The sequence below is a fragment of the Tachyglossus aculeatus genome, chromosome 3, assembly GCF_015852505.1.
Source record: "Tachyglossus aculeatus isolate mTacAcu1 chromosome 3, mTacAcu1.pri, whole genome shotgun sequence".
NCBI classification, from domain to species: Eukaryota; Metazoa; Chordata; class Mammalia; order Monotremata; family Tachyglossidae; genus Tachyglossus; species Tachyglossus aculeatus.
Window position 1 is genome coordinate 55,807,653 of NC_052068.1, and position 21,001 is coordinate 55,828,653.

Sequence of the window (21,001 nt, forward strand, 5' to 3'; positions counted from 1 at the left end):
GGCAGCATCCCGTGCACCCTGCTCTCACCAACCGAGATAAGAACGATAACAACAATAATGGTGTTTGTTACATACTTACTAAGCGCTACACACTATTCTAAGTGCTGGGTTGGACACACTCCAAACCAAACCCGTCACATTCAGTCTGGGATCAAATCTATCCTTTAACTGTCCACATTTAGCCTATTGAATGAAGTGGTTTTCCAAACGGCAGCATCCAGTGCACCCTGCTCTCACCAACCGAGATAATAACGATAACAATAATAATGGTGTTTGTTACATACTTACTAAGCGCTACACACTATTCTAAGTGCTGGGTTGAACACACTCCCTGTCCAGGCTCCCAGTCTTAATCCCCACTTTACAGATGAGGTAACTGAGGCACAGAGAAGCGAAGTGACTAGCCCAAGGTCACCCAGCAGACAGGTGGTGGAGCTGGGATTAGAACCCAGGTCCTCTGAATCCCAGGCCTGTGCTCTTTCCACTAAGGCACGCTGCTCCTAGAAAACTCTGTAGATTTAACTTGTAACTTGTACTTCCCAAGCGCTTAGTACGGTGCTCTGCACACAGTAAGCGCTCAATAAATACGATTGATTGATTGATTGATTGATTGTAGATTATTGTATTGTGTCGGGTTTCTCACACAATCACAACCACACAGGAGCCATTCAAAAGGGCTACAATTCCCTTAAAAGTTCAGGGCTGATTGGCACTGCTACCTCCTCCCCAACACTACCAGGCCAAGGAGGCCCTGGGCAATCGATCGATGTTATATTTTTTTAAAAAATAGCATTTTCTAAGCACTTACTATGTGCCAGGTACTGTTCTAAGCGCTGAGGTTGATATAAACTGGACACAGTCCCTGTCCCGCATGGGGCTGGCAATCTCAATCCTCATTTTACTGATGAGGTAACTGAGGCACAGAGACGTGAAGTGACTCGCCCACGGTCACACGGCAGAAAAGCGGTGCTTGCTTATTAAGCTCTTGGGGGAGTGTAATACAACAGAGTTGGTAGATACATTCCCTGCCCACAGTGAGTTTACGGTCTACAGGGATGTACTACAGTCTTGGACAGTGCAGCAGTTACAAGACTATCAGAGTCTGTGAGGTCTAGGGTGTGTTGAGTGACACCCTAAGTGAGTGACGGGTCAGGTTACACACTCCAACCATAATAATAATAATACCATTTATTAAGCGCTTACTATATGCAAAGCACTGTTGTAAGCGCTGGGGAGATTACAAGGTGATCAGGTTGTCCCACGGGGGGCTCACAGTCTTAATCCCCATTTTCCAGATGAGGGAACTAAGGCCCAGAAAAGTGAAGTGACTTGCCCAAAGTCACACAGCTGACAATTGGTGGAGCCGGGATTTGAACCCATGAACTCTGACTCCAAAGCCCGGGCTCTTTCCAATGAGCCACGAGTTCCTCATTTTAACCAGGGCCCTGGACGAGTCACAGCCTAATTCAATCAATCAATCAATCGTATTTATTGAGCGCTTACTGTGTGCAGAGCACTGTACTAAGTGCTTGGGAAGTACAAGTTGGCAACATATAGAGATGATCCCTACACAACAGTGGGCTCACAATCAATCGTATTTATTGAGCGCTTACTGTGTGCAGAGCACTGTACTAAGCGCTTGGGAAGTACAAGTTCGCAACATATAGAGACAGTCCCTACCCAACAGTGGGCTCACAGTCTAGAAGGGGGAGACAGAGAACAAAACCAAACATATTAACGAAATAAAATAAATAGAATAGATATGTACAAGTAAAATAAATGGAGTAATGAATATGTACAATCATATATACATATATACAGGTGCTGTGGGGAAGGGAAGGAGGCAAGATGAGGGGGATGGAGAAGGGGATGAGGGGGAGAGGAAGGAGGGGGCTCAGTCTGGGAAGGCCTCCTGGAGGAGGTAATTCAGATTTCTCACCTGTGATATGGGACAGTGCTATTAATTTTCCTGAACGGGTGAATGGAATGGGTATTAAAAATGAGAAATGCTTTTCAAATTAAGCTGCTTTAAATAATTTCATACACAGGTTGGTACACAATACACAAACAGCCTTTAAGCGTATATATGCTTGTACATATTTATTACTCTATTTCTTTATTTATTTATTTTACTTGTACATATCTATTCTATTTGTTTTATTTTGTTAGTATGTTTGGTTTTGTTCTCTGTCTCCCTCTTTTAGACTGTGAGCCCACTGTTGGGTAGGGACCGTCTCTATACGTTGCCAACTTGGACTTCCCAAGCGCTTGGTCCAGTGCTCTGCACACAGTAAGCGCTCAATAAATACGATTGATGATGATGATACTGAAAGTCAGACCTGGGAATTGTTCATTTGTAGTTGAACTGGATTTTCCGGGTAGGCTTTCAGCACCAATCACCTTCACTTCTACTCCTAGATGGCCCTTACAAACCTGGAATAGCTGCCACGGGTCTTCTCCCTTGCAACTTCCACTTCTGCTGGCTGGGCCTCTGCAGATGTGGTGGCTCCTTATTAAGATCGGGTGATGCTCCTCTGCTAGCCGCTTTGGACGTCTGAGCTTCAGGCGGAGAAAGGTGACGAAAGTAAAGAAAAAGCTCCGTGAAACAGAAAAGTACAATTTGGCCCGAGAGCCTCTCCGACTTTGGGTCAGCGGTTCCTGCTCTAAAATGTTTAGATTACCTTTGATGAAGACTTACATTTTAAAGTTATTGATAATCTGGGATAGGCCTGCCAAATTTCATTTTGAGCTCAGAGGTGGGGCTTTGGGACAGAGCATCGGGGGAATAGGGGAGGGAGAGAAAAGGGGCATGAAGAGAATCAATCAATCATATTTATTGAGCGCTTACTGTGTGCAGAGCACTGTACTAAGCGCTTGGGAAGTACAAGTTGGCAACATATAGACAAGCAGTGTGGCCTAGTAGATATAGCCTGGGAGTCGGAAGGACTTGGCTTCTAATCCCGGCTCCTCCACCCCTCAGCTGGGTGACCTTGGGCAAGACACTTAACTTCTCTGTGTCTCAGTTCTCTCATCTCTAAAATGGGGATTAAGACTGTGAGCCCCATGTGGGACAGGGACCGTGTCCGACCTGATTGAGGCCTGTATCTACCCCACCGTTTAGTACAGTGCCTGGCACATAGTAAGTACTCAACAAATACCCTAAAAAAGAGAGAGAAGAGGAAGAGAAACAAGGAAAAAGGGGGAGGAGGAAAAAGGTACTTATCAGGACTGCGGTGTTTCTCCTCTGCCACCACTACATTTCCAGTCCTCCCCAGGCCCTTGAGCTGGGCACAGGAGGCATAGTGAATAGAGCATGGGCCTGAGAACCAGAAGGTCACGGGTTCTAATCGCGCCTCTGCCACTTAATTAGTTAATAATGACATTTATTAAGCACGTACTATGTGCAGAGCACTGTTCTAAGCGCTGGGGAGATTACAAGGTGATCACGTTGTCCCACGGGGGGGGCTCACAGTCTTCATCCCCATTTTACAGACGAGGTAACTAAGGCCCAGGGACGTTAAGTGACTTGCCCAAAGTCACACAGCTAATTGGCGGAGCGGGGATTTGAACCCCTGACCTCTGACTCCAAAGCCCATGCTCTTTCCACTGAGCCACGCTGCTTCTCCACTTGCCTGCTGTGTGGGCCTTGGGCAAACCACTTCACTTCTCTGTGCCTCACTTACTTCATCAGTAAAATGGGGATGAAGACTACGAGCCCTACATGGGACAGGGACTGTTTCCAACCCAATTTGCTGGCATCCATCCCCAGGGCTTAGTGCAGTGCCTGGCACATAGTGAGCGCCTAAATACCACAAGTGTTTTTATTATCCTAACCCCAAAGTAGCGGGAGGCGAAGCCCTCTACCTCCCACAAACTGCCTAGGCAGCCAAGGGGATCCACTGAGACAAGACTGGATTCTGGCTAAGAAATGTAACCCTACAGGGTTCATGCCACAGCAGCTCCATGGGTTTTTTATTGATCCATTTATTCCAAATGATATCTGTTAAGTGCTTACTATGTGCCCGGCACATAGTAAAAGCTGGGTTCCCACGCCTGTCCCGTGAGGACCACAAAAGCATCCTCCTCCTCTTTCTCCTCTTGCCGCCAAGATGCCAGGCACGAAGCCACATTTTGGGCTCTATCCCTTGTCTCTTTCCTGGTCCGGGGCAGGGCGGGGTGTGCTATCTCTAGCTGCCAATCCAACCCAAAAAGCGAGAGAGGCAAAGCTAACGTCTGCACCCCCAACTCCACAGTGGGAGGAGTAACGTGTCACCTTCTCCTTCCTCCCTCTGGGAAATGGACAGTCGTTTCACGCTGTAGGTTTGTTTTTCACGGTATCTGTTAAACTACGTGCCAGGCACTGTTCTAAGCGCTGGGATAGATACAAGGACACAGTCCATGCCCATGGAGCTCTTAGTCTTAATCCCCATTTACAGATGAGGTAACAGGCACAGGGAAGTGAAGTGACTTGCCCAAGGTCACACAGTCGACAAGTGGCAGAGCTGGGACTAGAACCCAGGTCCTTCTAACTTCCAAGCCCGTGCTCTATCCGCCAAGCCGCGCTGCTTCTCAATTCCTTATAATTAGGAATTGATAGGCAAGGATTGAAGTCCCTTATCTTCAGAAGTAATCAGCTACTCTAGAACAAGCAACACAGGTGGAAATAAGCAGAAAATCACCGCTAGCTTCGTTTCCATCACTATATACTGATGCAGCAATTATCAGGGAATTCCAGCTTTGAGATAGAGGCAAGACCTGGAAAAATCTATTAACATCATCCTCCACATTTTCTGAATCAACGCCTTCTTTCGTGGCTCAGTGGAAAGAGCAATGGCTTTGGAGTCAGAGATCATGGGTTCAAATCCCAGCTCTGCCAAATGTCAGCTGTGTGACTTTGGGCAAGTCACTTAACTTCTCTGTGCCTCAGTTGCCTCATCTGTAAAATGGGGATTAAAACTTTAACCCCCCGAGGGACCACCTGATCACCTTGTAACCACCCCAGCGCTTAGAACAGTGCTTTGCACATAGTAAGCACTTAATAAATGCCATCATTATTTTTTCTAGGCTGTGAGCCCGTTGTTGGGTAGGGACCGTCTCTATATGTTGCCAACTTGTACTTCCCGAGCGCTTAGTACAGTGCTCTGCACACAGTAAGCGCTCAATAAATACGATTGAATGAATTTATTTGGCTAAGTCATCCTGGTAATAATGGTATTACTTCCCATTATATCCTTACTCTTCCTTCTCCCACTATTTGTAAATATTTTGCCTAAACGCTTCCTCCATTAGGGTGTAAGCATCTGGAGGGCAAGAGACATTAATTTTCTGTTGTACTTGCCTAGTACAATGCTTTACCCACAGCAGGCAGGCAGTTAAATACTACTGATTAAGAAAGAATGAAGGTAGCAATAGTTACTAACTGCAAAGCAGAATGATTAATTTTTCTACATTTTCACTCTTTCTTCCAAAACTGAACAGGACTCTCCATTTTGCCTCTCCACACATTTCCTCCAAAAATGTTTGTGACTTTAGCCATCACAGTGACTTTCATTTTAAATTAAGAAATCTATTGGTGTGTTTGGGAGCCTGCCAGTGAAGGGGAACGAGGGAGAGACACAGGGTTTATTCTCATTTTTATGTTTTACCTTCTATCCCTTAAGTAAACAAAATTTCCCTAGTGACAGAAACGCATCATATATCATTTGAAAATCAAAATGACATGGAGCTATGCACCGAGAGAATACAAATAAATTATTTTAAGAAAAGGAATCCATCGTGAGTCTTTACACGTGTTTTTACAGTTCATTCTCTTTCTTTGAGTCAGAGCATGGAGCCAGTGTTCAAAACCTACCAGTCTCTCCAAAATGTTGCTAGGTAATTTTTTTTCCATTTTTCATTGTGATTTACCTCTGTTTTTTTATTCATTTAGTATTTCAGCAAACTATTAACTTCAAGGCCTTCACAACTTACTCTGCCTAGAGGTGACTGGAGATCTTGGTGCATTTCTTAGTGTCACTTTGGCATCCCGTGTTTGTTTCTGAACCGCGAACTTGGCAGCTCCTAAAGACAAAACAAAGCTCTTTACTTGGATGTAAAAGCATAAAACTACAACGGAAAGGATGGCCGTGTTTTATGGCTTTGGATTCATCACCTTACCATTACAAATGCGGAAAATGTTGAGAAAAGGATGAAAACATAATATGCTTCAGAAAAGCCCCTAGTGTCACACACCGTATCTGATATTTAAGATAAATGGCTTACTAAATTGGGAGAAGAGCACATTCTAACTTATTGTAGCCAGCTAAAGACAAGATAAAAAAAACTAAATGTGTATTTGAATTCAGTATACACTATAACGGTATAGAGACAGTTTTTTTGGTTTTTTTTTAAATCACCAATCCGGCCAAGATTACTACTTGCCCACAATGGATACTCATGAAGCTAAAAAGGTAGCAGGAAAGACCATTGTTTAGATTGCGGCATCCTTTTCTATGACCATCGTAATAACATAGGCAGGAATTGCCTGCCCTTGGAGGTCATCACAAAACAACAAAACCCAATTTTTTGTGAACTTCCGTCACAGAACAGAAAATAAAGCCAAACAGGGAGTATTAAAAATATCACGTCATTAAATCTAGATGGGGATAATATGTCGGTCAAAAAAAAAAATTAGCCGCAGACGTCACGTCTGCGTTTTCCCTATCCAGGATAGTTTGAAATGTAAAGTGTGCATTTTCAGAACAGTATTTTCATAACAGCACAGTTGATGTGTAAAAGGAATACAACCAGGCCATGGTCACGGGACTATATGAAATCCTTTAATATCGACTCACACAGTTTACTATACTAACATGACTCTTCTCCATCTCCGATTGCTCTCTCTACCTAGCTATATCCACACCTTCGTTTTCGAAAATGATACTATCATCAATCGTATTTATTGAGCGCTTACTGTGTGCAGAGCACTGTACTAAGCGCTTGGGAAGTACAAATCTTCTCATGGGAGGGTGACCGGCATCTCCTTCTGTACTGGGTGTGTAAAACTGCTGCAGTAATGGTTCGTCCCAACCGGGGATCTCTCTGTTTTGGGGATGCTCTCTCCAACCCCCAATCTTGTTGAAAACTTTGCTCAAGGACGGCATCCCTTCTGCCAACTGCTGCCCATCAGGCTGACCTGTCTGGTGCAGTTGCCATCCAACACTCCTCTCTTGGGTTGCACTGTTGGAGAATGTGCCTCCCTGGGTCTTAATAAATGCCATTATTATTATTATTACTTAAATCATTGCTCTGCCCTCCCTTCATACTAATAACTATGGTACTTGTTAAAGTGCAGGGGTAGATATGAGTTAATGAAGTTGGACACAGGCCACGTCCCATATGGAACTCGCAATCTTGGTCCCCATTTTACAGATGAGGCACAGAGAAATGAAGTGACTTACCCAAGGTCGCCCAGCAGACATGTGGCGGAACCGGGATTAGAACCCAGGTCCTTGGACCCCCTGGCTCGTGCTCTATTCACTAAGCCACGCTGCTTCTCGCAAATCTTATCCTCCCTTCTTGCAGAAACCTCATTTCAACTGACTGATCTTGGGCATCCTTCATCCTCCTCCTCTTGGGTCCTGCCCAGTGAAGGAGTGTTTCTGGGAGGTTTTAATCATTTGTGCGAATTTCCTCTGGGCCTCGTAATGAGTGATTTCGACCCTTCCTGATTAATTTCTCTTCTCCCCAGGTTAAATCTTCCCCACTACCTCCTCAGCACTTCAACTAGTCACTCGTGTACTTAGCAGGCACCAGTAATAATAACAATGATAATAATAATACTTAGGGGCTTGCTATGTGCCAAGAAAACTATTGCTTTACATACCCTTTCACTTAAGTTTTCATCCATATATACAATTTTCCTCCTTCCTCCTCTCTATAAATTTTGGATTTGTCTCCCATTAGAGCAAGAGCAAGTCTACTAAGTCTATTGTATTGTCCCAGGAGCTTAGTACAGTGCTCTGCACACGGGAGCTCAATAGAAGCAGCGTGGCCTATTGGACAGAGGGCAGGCCTGAGAGTCAGAAGGACCTGATTTCTAATGTTGGCTCCGTCACTTGCCTGTGGTGTGACCTTGGACAAGTCATTTCACTTCTCTGCGCCTTAGTGCCCTAGTCTATAAATTGGGGATTAATCGTATTTATTGAGCACTTACTGTGTGCAGAGCACTGGACTAAGCGCTTGGGAAGTACAAGTTGGAGAGACGGTCCCTACCCAACAGTGGGCTCACAGTCTAGAAGGGGGAGACAGAGAACAAAACCAAACATACTAACAAAATAAAATAAATAGAATAGATATGTACAAGTAAAATAAATAGAGTAATAAATATGTACAAACATATATACATATATACAGGTGCTGTGGGGAAGGGAAGGAGGTAAGATGACGGGGATGGAGAGGGGGACGAGGGGGAGACTGTGAGCCCCAAGTGGGACACGGACTATGTCCAACCTGATGACCTTGTATCTACCCCAGCGCTTAGAACAGTGCTTTGCACATAGTAAGCACTTAACAAATGCCATCATTATTATTATAAAAATAAACAAATAGTATTGATTGACTGTCTCCATCTGTACTCTTCAGTGATATCATGATAATAATAATAATAATAATAATAGTAATAATAATGGTTATTATGGTTATAATGGTAATAATGTATCTGTATCTCCATCTGTACTCTTCAGTGATATCATGGTAATAATAATAATGGTTATTATGGTTATAATGGTAATAATAATGGTTGTTATTATTATTATGGTATCTGTTAAGTGCTTACTATGTGCCAAGCACTGTTCTAAGCGCTGGGGAAATACAAGGTGATTACGCTGGACTCAGCCCCTGTCCCACAGAGGGCTCACGGTCTCGCTCTCCATTTTACAGATAAGGGAACTGAGGCCCAGAGAAGTGAAGTGACTCGTCCAAGGTCACACAGCAGACAAGTGGTAGAGCTGGGATTAGAACCCAAGATCTCCTGGCTCCCAAGCCTGTGCTCGATCCACTATGCCATGCTTGGGGGGTATGTAGCTTCTTTAACAATGCATAATAATAATAATAATAATAATAATAATAATAATTGTGGTATTTGTTAAGTGCTTACTACGTGCCAAGCACTGTCCTAAGCACTGGGGTAGATACAAGGTAATCAGGTTGGATGTATTGCTTGTCTACAAAGAGCCCGCTTGAGTCCTGTTGGTATCAGGTCCTCTAGGCTGTAAGCTTGAAGTCAACAGCTTGAAGTCTATTCTATTTATTTTATTATCTATTCTATTTATTTTATTATCTATTCTATTTATTTTATTATCTATTCTATTTATTTTATTTTGTTAGTATCTATTCTATTTATTTTATTTTGGTAGTATGTTTGGTTTTGTTCTCTGTCTCCCCCTTTTAGACTGTGAGCCCACCGTTGAGTAGGGACCGTCTCTATATGTTGCCAACTTGTACTTCCCAAGCGCTTAGTACAGTGCTCTGCACACAGTAAGCGCTCAATAAATACGATTGATGATGATGATGATGACAGGGAATGTGTTTGTTGTATTATCATTGTCCTCTCCCAAGCACTTAATACAGTGCAGGAGCAGCAATCGGGGAGGTTCGATTCAGGGGGACGTTTGAGTCTGATCTAGCCTGATCTGGGGTTTTCGGATCCCTCGAGCCTCAGTTTCCCCATCTGTGAAATGGGCTTGGCGCGATGATCCTTTCCTTCCTCCTGCTGGGACTGAATTAATTCAAGGGGCAGCCCAATTAATGATAATACTAATAATAATGATAATAACTGCGGAACTTGCATGAGGAGCAGTGTGGCTCAGTGGAAAGAGCCCGGGCTTTGGAGTCAGAGGTCACGGGTTCAAATCCCGGCTCCGCCACTTGTCAGCTGTGCGACTTTGGGCGGGTCACTTGGCTCCTCTGTGCCTCAGTTCCCTCACCTGTAGAATGGGGATGAAGACCGTGAACCCCCCGTGGGACATCCTGATCACCTTGTAACCTCCCCAGCGCTTAGAACAGTGCTTTGCACATAGTAAGCGCTTAATAAATGCTATTATTATTATTATTATTATTATTATTATTATTATTTGTTTGCTAGGCACTTACCATGTGCCAGGCACCATTCTAAGGGCTGGGGTGGAAACCAGCAAATTGGGTTGGACCCTCTCCCTATCCCACGTGGGGCTCACAGTCTCCATCCCCATTTTGCAGATGAGGGAACTGAGGCACAGGGGAGTTAAGTGACTCGCCCAAGGTCATGCAGCAGACAAATGGCGGCAAACCTTGTGACCCCCAGGCCCGTGCCCCAACCCCATGCAGCAGACAAATTCATTCATTCATTCGAGGGTATTTTTTGAGCGTTTACTGTGTGCAGAGCACTGTACTAAGCGCTTGGAAAGTACAATTCAGCAATTAAGAGAGACGACCCCTGCCCACACCGGGCTTACAGTCTAGAAGGAGGGGGGGGAGACAGACAACAATCAATCAATCGTATTTATTGAGCGCTTACTGTGTGCAGAGCACTGTACTAAGCGCTTGGGAAGTCCAAGTTGGCAACATATAGAGATGGTCCCTACCCAACAGTGGGCTCACAGTCTAGAAGGGGGAGACAGAGAACAAAACCAAACATATTAACAAAATAAAATAGAATAGATATTTACAAATAAAATAGAGTAATAAATATGTACAAACATATATACATATATACAGGTGCTGTTTACAAGGTGATCAGGTTGTCTCTCGGGAGGCTCACAATCTTAACCCCCATTTTACAGATAAGGTCACTGAGGCCCAGAGAATAATAATGATGGCATTTATTATATATATATATATATACATATATACAGGTGCTGTTTACAAGGTGATCAGGTTGTCCCACGTGGGGCTCACAGTCTTAGTCCCCTTTTTACAGATGAGGGAACTGAGGCTCAGAGATCAATCAATCAATCAATCGTATTTATTGAGCACTTACTGTGTGCAGAGCACTGTACTAAGCGCTTGGGAAGTACAAGTTGGCAACATATAGAGACAGTCCCTACCCAACAGTGGGCTCACAGTCTAAAAGGGGGAGACAGAGAACAAAACCAAACATATTAACAAAATAAAATAAATAGAACAGATATGTACAAGTAAAATAAATAAATAGAGTAATAAAACAAGTAAAACGGGCATCAACATAAATGAGTAGAATTATAGGTCAACACACATCAAAACAAGCAAAACAGGCATCCATGTAAATAAATAGAATTATAGATATATACTTAAGTCCTGTGGGGTGGAGAGGGGGAGGGGAAGAGCCAGGGAAGCGAGTCAAGGTGACGCGGAAGGGAGGGGGAGCTGAGGAAAAGGGGGCTTAATCTGGGAAGGCCTCTTGGAGGAGGTGAGCCTTCAGTAAGGCTTTGAAGGATATATGTTGCCAACTTGTACTTCCCAAGCGTCCCTTAGTAAGCGCTCAATAAATACGATTGATTGATTGATTAGTACAGTGCTCTGCACACAGTAAGCGCTCAATAAATACGACTGAATGAATGGATGAAGGCGGGGAAGAATGACTGTTTGGCAGATTTGAGGAGGGAGGGCATTCTAGGCCAGAAGCAGGACGTGAGCCAAGGGTCACGGCGGGACTGGCGAGCTCAAGGCACGAGACTACGAATGCGTTGCAAATTCATTTTAAGAACGGATGGTTGTATAACTCTCACACCCAAAGAAGAGCCCAATGAGTGCACTGATGCTGCAGTCAACTAAGTGATGAAATGGAATCCCAAAATTTTCTGTACCTCCTTAAATGCCTAATAACAGGATTCACTCAAGTATGCTTGTACATATCAAATATACTTGTACATATCTATTCTATTTATTTTATTTTGTTAGTATGTTTGGTTTTGTTCTCTGTCTCCCCCTTTTAGACGGTGAGCCCACTGTTGGGTAGGGACTGCCTCTATATGTTGCCAATTTGTACTTCCCAAGCGCTTAGTACAGTGCTCTGCACATAGTAAGCGCTCAATAAATAAATACGATTGATGAAGTATGCCTATTCAGCCTGGGCTGCAAGTCTTGGCATTCCAGCAGAGCCAGTCCAAATTAAACTACGCAGAAGAAATCTGGAAGCATATTACAACTGCAACAATAACGTACTGCACTCTCTTAAAGAGGGAAGTCCAAATAGCAAACTGGTCTGAACTAAATCATTCATCCTATAAGTCTTTTAGACTGTGAGCCCAACTTTTAGACTGTGAGCCCAATGTTGGGTAGGGACTGTCTCTATACGTTGCCAATTTGTACTTCCCAAGCGCTTAGTACAGTGCTCTGCACATAGTAAGCGCTCAATAAATACGATTGATGATGATGATGAGAATGGCAGCAAACCTTGTGATTCCCAGGCCCGTGCCCCGTCCCCATGCAGCAGACAAATTCATTCATTCATTCGATGGTATTTTTTGAGCGCTTCCTTTGTGCAGAGCACTGTACTAAGCGCTTGGAAAGTACAATTCAGCAATTGAGAGAGACGATCCCTGCCCACACCCGGCTTACAGCCTAGAAGGGGGGGAGACAGACAACAATCAATCAATCGTATTTATTGAGCGCTTACTGTGTGCAGAGCAATGGACTAAGCGCTTGGGAAGTCCAAGTTGGCAACATAGAGAGACGCTCCCTACCCCACAGTGGGCTCACAGTCTAAAAGAGGGAGACAGAGAACAAAAGCAAACATACTAACAAAATAAAATAGATAGAATAGATATGTACAAGTAAAATAGAGTAATAAATATGTACAAACATATATACATATATACAGGTGCTGTGGGGAAGGGAAGGAGGTAAGATGGGGGGATGGAGAGGGGGACGAGGGGGAGAGGAAGGAAGGGGCTCAGTCTGGGAAGGCCTCCTGGAGGAGGTGAGCTCTCAGTAGGGCCTATCCCCATGCAGCAAATGGCAGCAAACCTTGTGATTCCCAGGCCCGTGCCCTGTCCCTATGCCATACTGCCTATCTATCGACGGTTATCGATTGATCCCTGCTATGTACTGAGCGCTCGCTTGCTTTGAGGAGAGCCCCACACAAAACGCTCGGGAGGGGACACTCCAACAGAGTTGGGCGATGTGACCCCTGCCCACAAGGGATTTAGAGGAGGAGTTGGGCGTTAAAAACAGATTATTGGATTGGTTTCATCCCACCCCACAGACAGACATTTGAAGTCAATGCCTGCCGATGACAAAGGAAGAAATCAATCAATCAATCAATCGTATTTATTGAGCGCTTACTGTGTGCACAGCACTGTACTAAGCGCTTGGGAAGTACAAGTCGGCAGGAGGCGTGAAGACGGAGCCGTCTAGTCTCGGCTTGCTACCGCTTCAGCAGACCATCAGCGTGGCTCAGTGGGAAGAGCCCGGGCTTTGGAGTCAGAGGTCGTGGGTTTGAATCCCGGCTCTGCCACAAGTCTGCTGTGTGACCTGGGGCAAGTCACTTAACTTCTCTGAGCCTCAGTTCCCTCATCTGCAAAAATGGGGATTAAGACTGTGAGCCCTACATGGGACAACTTGATCACATTGTATCAAGTTGGAAAACTTGACCACATTGTATCCCCCCAGCGCTTAGAACAGTGCTTTGCACATAGTAAGCGCTTAACAAATGCCATCATCATCATCATCATCATCAACCCTTTCATTTTGGCCTCATAATGGCTTCGGCTTCATGAAGCAGCTTCTCCCCCTCGTCCCCCTCTCCATCCCCCTCATTTTACCTCCTTCCCTTCCCCACGGCACCTGTATATATGTATATATGTTTGTACATATTTATTACTCTATTTATTTTACTTGTACATATCTATTCTATTTATTTTATTTTGTTAGTACGTTTGGTTTTGTTCTCTCTCTCCCCCTTTTAGACTGTAAGCCCACTGTTGGGTAGGGACTGTCTCTATATGTTGCCAACTTGTACTTCCCAAGCACTTAGTCCAGTGCTCTGCACACAGTAAGCGCTCAGTAAGTACAATTGATTGATTGATTGATTGATTGACACGGCGCGATAGCGTACTAGTGTGACAGCAGTCAGTATAGTCCTGTATCTTTTCGGCTTTAGGTTATAATAATAATAATTGCATTTATTAAGTGCTTACTATGTGCAAAGCACTGTTCTAAGCACTGGGGAGGTTACAAGGTGATCAGGTTGTCCCACGGGGGGCTCACAGTCTTAATCCCCATTTTACAGATGAGGTAACTGAGGCCCAGAGAAGTTAAGTGACTTGCCCAAAGTCACACAGCTGACAATTGGCGGACCCATGACCTCTGACTCCAAAGCCCGGGTTCTTTCCACTGGGCCACACTGCTTCCCACCAAGGACGGCACAAGTTTCTCATCTTCATCTGCATGTCCTCTCACAGGTCTTTTTTTTCTAGTCCTCCAATCTATTCTAATCATGAGCAGCTGCAAGGTGCTGTTGATGTTTTGCAGCAAGCAATATATATATTTTTTTAAATGACCAAGTTGTTTTCATCAAACCAGTCCTAAGCGGGATCTATTTGGCTACACCCAATCTTGATGGCTCGCAGACTGTTTACGAAAAGTGCCGGTTCACTGTCCTCTACACTTCATGTACTCCAACAGACCCGCAGACCTCGTTACTCTCCTCCAGTTAAAGCCATTTTGGATAGTCGGGCCCCGCTTTTCAATGCTTTAGTTGTACTAATAGAAGCAGTGTGGCTCAGTGGAGAGAGCACAGGCTTGGGAGTGAGAGGTCATGGGTTCTAATCCTGGCTCCGCCACCTGTCTGCTGTGTGACTTTGGGCAAGTCACTTCACTTCTCTGGGCCTCAGTTACCTCATCTGTAAAGTGGGGATGACGACTGTGAGCCCCACTTGGGTCAACCTGATCACCTTGTATCCCCCCAGCGCTTAGAACAGTGCTTCTTTTAGACTGTGAGCCCACTGTTGGGTAGGGACTGTCTCTATATGTTGCCAACTTGTACTTCCCAAGTGCTTAGTACAGTGCTTTGCACACAGTAAGAGCTCAATAAATACGATTGATTGATTGATTGATTCGGACACAGTAAGTGCTTAACCGATAGCCCACTTTTAGACTGTGAGCCCACTGTTGGGTAGGGACTGTCTCTTTATGTTGCCAATTTGTACTTCCCAAGCGCTTAGTACAGTCCTCTGCACATAGTAAGCGCTCAATAAATATGATTGATGATGATTATTGTTAATAGCTTGGACTGGGGAGTGTGAGCTGATAGCCACTCCAGAACTTGGCTGCAGTGACCTGCACATCTTTCATATACCGCTAATGGGCAACGATACGACGTATGCGATGTCACTGTTTGGACCTTCGTCAGATCCTGTTATTTTTCTCCTATTTGGGCAGCAGACAGTAGGTTTACTGATTAGAGTCACCGATCTTCAGCACTGTCAGAGAGCTGGAGAAGGTCACTGCCATTTAGCGTGCCGATCCTTTGAAGTCCAATGACTTCTCCGTGCTTTGACGTCGCCATTGCCCCTAACGATCAGAGGTCGGGGCAAGGTGCCTGGCCTTCTGGATTGGCCTCCTACCTTCGGGGCAACAATCAGGTCTTTGATTGGCAACAAATAATCCTTCGTCACTGGCCTCCTGAATGTGCCCAGAGGACTGCTTGCCTGGCTGGCTCAAGGCCTGCCTACCATCATTTCCAAATCTTCTCTCAAAACAGACAAATAGCAAGAACAAAGACAACAACAGCAAAGATATTTTGCTGAGGAGAGCAAAAATGACAATTTTAGGCCTTACTCTTTGACTGAATTGAATTCTGACAACAGCAATGACAAGAGCGAAGACATCTTGTTGAGGAAAGCAAAAATGAAGAGCATTTAGGTCTTACCCTTTGACCAAACTGAATTCTGAGGTCCTCGGGAGAGGCTGGATCTTTTCTGAGCATAAACAGGTCTTGAAGCAAATTTGATTTTTTCAGCTTGACTCGTTAACGAGGTGCAACCATGAGGAGTATCCCTATAGAAAAAGGAGTACTAGATTCATTATGATGTAATAATAATAATAATAATTTTGGTATTTCATTCATTCACTCAATCGTATTTATTGCGGGCTTACTGTGTGCAGAGCACTGTACTAAGTGCTTGGGAAGTACAAGTTGGCAACATATAGTGACGGTCCCTACCCAACAATGGGCTCACAGTTTAGAAGGGGGAGACGGACAACAAAACATGTGGACAGATGAAACACAGCACTTACTATGTACCAAGCACTGTTTTACGTGGCCGGCCAGCCGGTGGGGAGAGGATGGGAGACCCCCGGGAGGACTGTGGGGAGGAGGGGACCCCGCTTCTAGGGGAGGAAGAAGGCGATAATCTAATAATGGTGGTGTTTAGCGTCCCTGAGGAGGACAAGAGGGTGAGGATGAACGCTGGGGTGAAGGGTGAGGATGGGGAGACCCCCGGAGGGGAGTGGACCCCGCTTTTAACGGATGGAGAAGACAGATAATAATCTTCTAGACTGTGAGCCTAGGTAGGGACCGTCTCTATACGTTGCCAACTTGTCCTTCCCAAGCGCTTAGTACAGTGCTCTGCACGCAGTAAGCGCTCAGTAAATACGACTGAATGAATACAAGGTAATCAGGTTGTCCCACATGGGGCTCACAGTCTTAATCCCCATTTTGCAGATGAGGGAACGGAGGCACAGAAGTGAAGTGACTTGCCCAAAGTCACACAGCTGATAAGCGGCGGAGCCGGCACTGGAACCCATGACCTCTGATTCCCAAGCCTGCGCTCTTTCCACTGAGCCACGCTGCTTCTACTGGGCGTGGTCCAAGCCGAATATGCCGTAATAAAATGATACGGCCAAGAGCCGCGGATCAAAAAAATTCCCTTAACCAGAATGGCGAGGAGGCAGGGGAGGAGTGGGGCTGCCAGCAGGCGCTCCGGGAATGGGGAGCAAGCCAGCACCAGCTGGGGAGTTGGGGAGAGGTGGAGTGGGGCCCTGGAATCATAACCCACTCCAGTCCATGTACATCGTACATATAAAAAACCCCCGTACGTATCTACAAATTATTGGGGAAGGCACAGCTGTCCGTTGGGACAAATGGAAATAATAATAATAATAATAACAGTATTTGTTAAGCGCTTACTATGTGCCAAGCTCCGTACCAAGCGCTGGGGTGGATATGAGCAAATGGGGTCAGACACAGTCCCTGTCCTATGTGGGGCTCATGGTCTCACACGTGGCTCAGTGGGAAAAGCACGGGCTTGGGAGTCACAGGTCATGGGTTCAAATCCCGCCTCCCCCACATGTCTGCTGTGTGACCTTGGGCAAGTCACTTCACTTCTCTGTGCCTCAGTTCCCTCATCTGTAAAATGGGGATTAAGACTGTGAGCCCCACGTGGGACAACCTCATCTCCTTGTATTCCCCCCAGCGCTTAGAACAGTGCCTTGCACATAGTAAGCGCTTAACAACTACCAACATTATTATTATTGTTATTATTATTTTACAGATGAGGCAACTGGGGTCCGGAGAAGCGAAGTGACCTGACCAAGGTCAATCAATCAATCGTATTTATTGAGCGCTTACTGTGTGCAGAGCACTGTACTAAGCGCCTGGGAAGTCCAAGTTGGCAACATCTAGAGACAGTCCCTACCCAACAGTGGGCTCACAGTCTAGAAGGGGGAGACAGAGAACAAAGCCAAACATATTAACAAAATAAAATAAATAGAATAGATATGTACAAGTAAAATAAATAAATAGAGTAATAAATATGTACAAACATATATACATTTCCCAAGCAAATGATTCCCCAGAAGGCACACGATGCTTTCCGGATTTGGGAGAACGGGTAGCAAGTTTCGACCGCTATGAAATGGTATTGCTTCCTGAAAAGTGGGTCCCACAGCAACAAGGTCACACAGCATTCATTCATTCGATGGTATTTATTGAGCACTTACCGTGTGCATCGCTTCCTGAAAAGTGGGTCCCACAGCAACAAGGTCACACAGCATTCATTCATTCGATGGTATTTATTGAGCACTTACTGTGTGCACAGCACTGTACTAAGCACTTGGGATATAGCAATAAAAGGTGACAATCCCTGCCCACAGCGAGGTCACAGTCCAGAGTGGGGAGACAGACATCAATGCAAATAAATAGCACTCGTCGTAGCAGACATGTGGCGGAGCTGGGATTAGAATCCATGACCTTTAGACTCCGGGTCCTGTGCTCTGTGCAGCAGCGTGGCTCAGTGGAAAGAGCCCAGGCTTTGGAGTCAGAGGTCATGGGTTCAAATCCCGGCTCTGCCAATTGTCAGCTGTGTGACTTTGGGCAAGTCACTTCACTTCTCTGGGCCTCAGTTACCTCATCTGTAAAATGGGGATGAAGACTGTGAGCCCCCCATGGGACAACCTGATCACCTTGTAACCTCCCCAGCGCTTAGAACAGTGCTTTGCACATAATAAGCGCTTAATAAATGCCATTATTATTATTATTATTATTATTATTATCAGCTGTGTGACTTTGGGCAAGTCACTTCACTTCTCTGGGCCTCAGTTACCTCATCTGTAAAATGGGGATGGAGACTGTGAGCCCCCCGTGGGACAACTTGATCATCTTGTAACCTCCCCAGCGCTTAGAACAGTGCTTTGCACATAATAAGCGCTTAATAAATGCCATTATTATTATTGTTATTATTATCAGCTGTGAGACTTTGGGCAAGTCACTTCACTTCTCTGTGCCTCAGTTCCCTCATCTGTAAAATGGGGATGGAGACTGTTGTCTGTTGACTGTTGTTGACTGTTACAAGGTCACCTTGTAACCTCCCCAGCGCTTAGAACAGTGCTTTGCACATAATAAGCGCTTAATAAATGCCATTATTATTATTATTATCAGCTGTGAGACTTTGGGCAAGTCACTTCACTACTCTGTGCCTCAATTCCCTCATCTGTAAAATGGGGATTAAGACTGTGAGCCCCCTGGGGGACAACCTGATCACCTTGTAACCTCCCCAGCGCTCAGAATAGTTTTGCACAGCGTAAGTGATTAATAAATGCCATTATTATTATTACACCATGCTGCAACGTGCCACATGGAGGTGGCACCCTGGATCAAACACTTGCATAAAGTCTTCCTCAGCTGATCAACCCTTGAAAAAATACCAGAGGATCTCAAAGACGCCACCATCGACATCGCCGTCAAGAAGAAAGCCACAGGATCAGCAGCGTGGCCTAGTGGAAAGAGTTCGGGCCTGGCGGGGGCCATCAGAGGACCTGCATTCGAGTCCTGGCTCCGCCGTTTGTCTGCTGTGTGACTCTGGGCAAGTCACTTCACTTCTCTGTGCTTACGTTACCTCATCTGTAAAATGGGGATTAAGACCATGGGCCCCAAGCGGGACATGGACTGTGTCCAACCTGATTCTCTTGTATCTACCCCAGGGCTTAGTACAGTGCCTGGCACATGGTAAAATCTTAAATACCATTAAAAAAATAAATCATTAGTCTCCACTGCCAGCAGGATTCTGGCCAGAATACACGTAATAATAATAATAATAATAATAACAATAATAATAATAATTGGCATTTGTTAAGCGCTTACTATGTGCAAAGCACTGTTCTAAGCGCTGGGGAAGATACAGGGTGACCAGGTTGTCCCACGTGGGGCTCACAGTCTTAATCCCCATTTTACAGATGAGGTGACTGAGGCCCAGAGAAGTTAAGTGGCTTGCCCAAGATCACACAGCAGACATGTGGCGGAGGCAGGATTTGAACCCATGACCTCGGACTCCAAAGCTCGTGCTCTTTCCACTGAGCCACGCTGCTTCTCGTAAATTGCCTACTATAAAGTATCGTTGACAGAACGCAACCAGGATCACACCATGGCTCATGCTACCATAAGACAAAACAGACATGATCCTTATAATAATAATGATGATGATGGCATTTATTACGTGCGTACTATGTGCAAAGCACTGTTCTAAATGCTGGGGAGGTTACAAAGTGATCAGGTTGTCCCACGGGGGGCTCACAGTCTTCATCCCCACTTTACAGATGAGGGAACTGAGGCCCAGAGAAGTGAAGTGACTTGCCCAAAGTCACACAGCTGACAATTGGCGGAGCCGGGATTCGAACCCATGACCTCTGACTCCAAAGCCCGGGCTCTTTCCAAGAGCAGGGAGCATCACAAAACCTCTACCCAGTTTTCATGGACCATAAAAAAATCATTTGATTCCATCAGTGGAGCTGAGTTCTGGAAATTACTAAGCAAATTTGACCGTCCTGTAAAGCATATCAAGGGTCCGCGTCTGCTTGACAATAATAACGATATTGATATTTGTTAAGTGCTTACTACGTGCCAGGCACTGTACTGAGTGCTGAGGTAAATACAAGGAAATCAGGGAGGACACAGTCCCTGTCCCACATGGGGCTCACAGTCTCGATCCTCATTTTATGGATGACGTAACTTTGAGGCACAGAGGAGTGAAGTGATTTGCCCAAGGTCAGCAGTAGGCTAGTGGCAGAGCATAGCCAGGATAATAATAATAATAATAATGATGGCATTTGTTAAGCGCTTACTATGTGCAAAGCACTGTTCTAAGCGCTGGGGAGGTTACAAGGTGATCAGGTTGTCCCTCAGGGGGCTCACAGTCTTAATCCCCATTTTACAGATGAGGTAACTGAGGCCCAGAGAATAATAATGATGGCATTTGTTAAGCGCTTACTATATGCAAAGCACCGTTCTAAGCGCTGAGGGGGCTACAAGGTGATCAGGTTGTCCCACGGGGGGCTCACAGTCTTCATCCCCCTTTTACAGAGGAGGTAACTGAGGCTCAGAGAAGTCAAGTGACTTGCCCAAGGTGACACAGCAGACATGCAGAAGCAGCGTGGCTCAGTGGAAAGAGCCCGGGCTTTGGAGTCAGAGGTCATGGGTTCAAATCCCGACTCTCCCACTTGTCAGCTGTGTGACTTTGGGCAAGTCACTTCACTTCTCTGGGCCTCAGTTACCTCATCTGTAAAATGG

At 45.3% G+C, this 21,001-nt stretch overlaps 1 protein-coding gene across 1 annotated transcript in view; it reads right to left on the minus strand.

The window, feature by feature from the left end:
* Nucleotides 1–21,001, minus strand: part of CPLANE1 (ciliogenesis and planar polarity effector 1) — a 147,366-nt gene that overhangs the window by 9,519 nt on the left and 116,846 nt on the right. Inside the window, 3 exon segments of the mRNA XM_038743655.1 lie at nucleotides 2,434–2,559; nucleotides 5,971–6,060; nucleotides 15,869–15,996. Of these exon segments, the coding sequence (XP_038599583.1) occupies nucleotides 2,434–2,559; nucleotides 5,971–6,060; nucleotides 15,869–15,996 (344 nt within the window).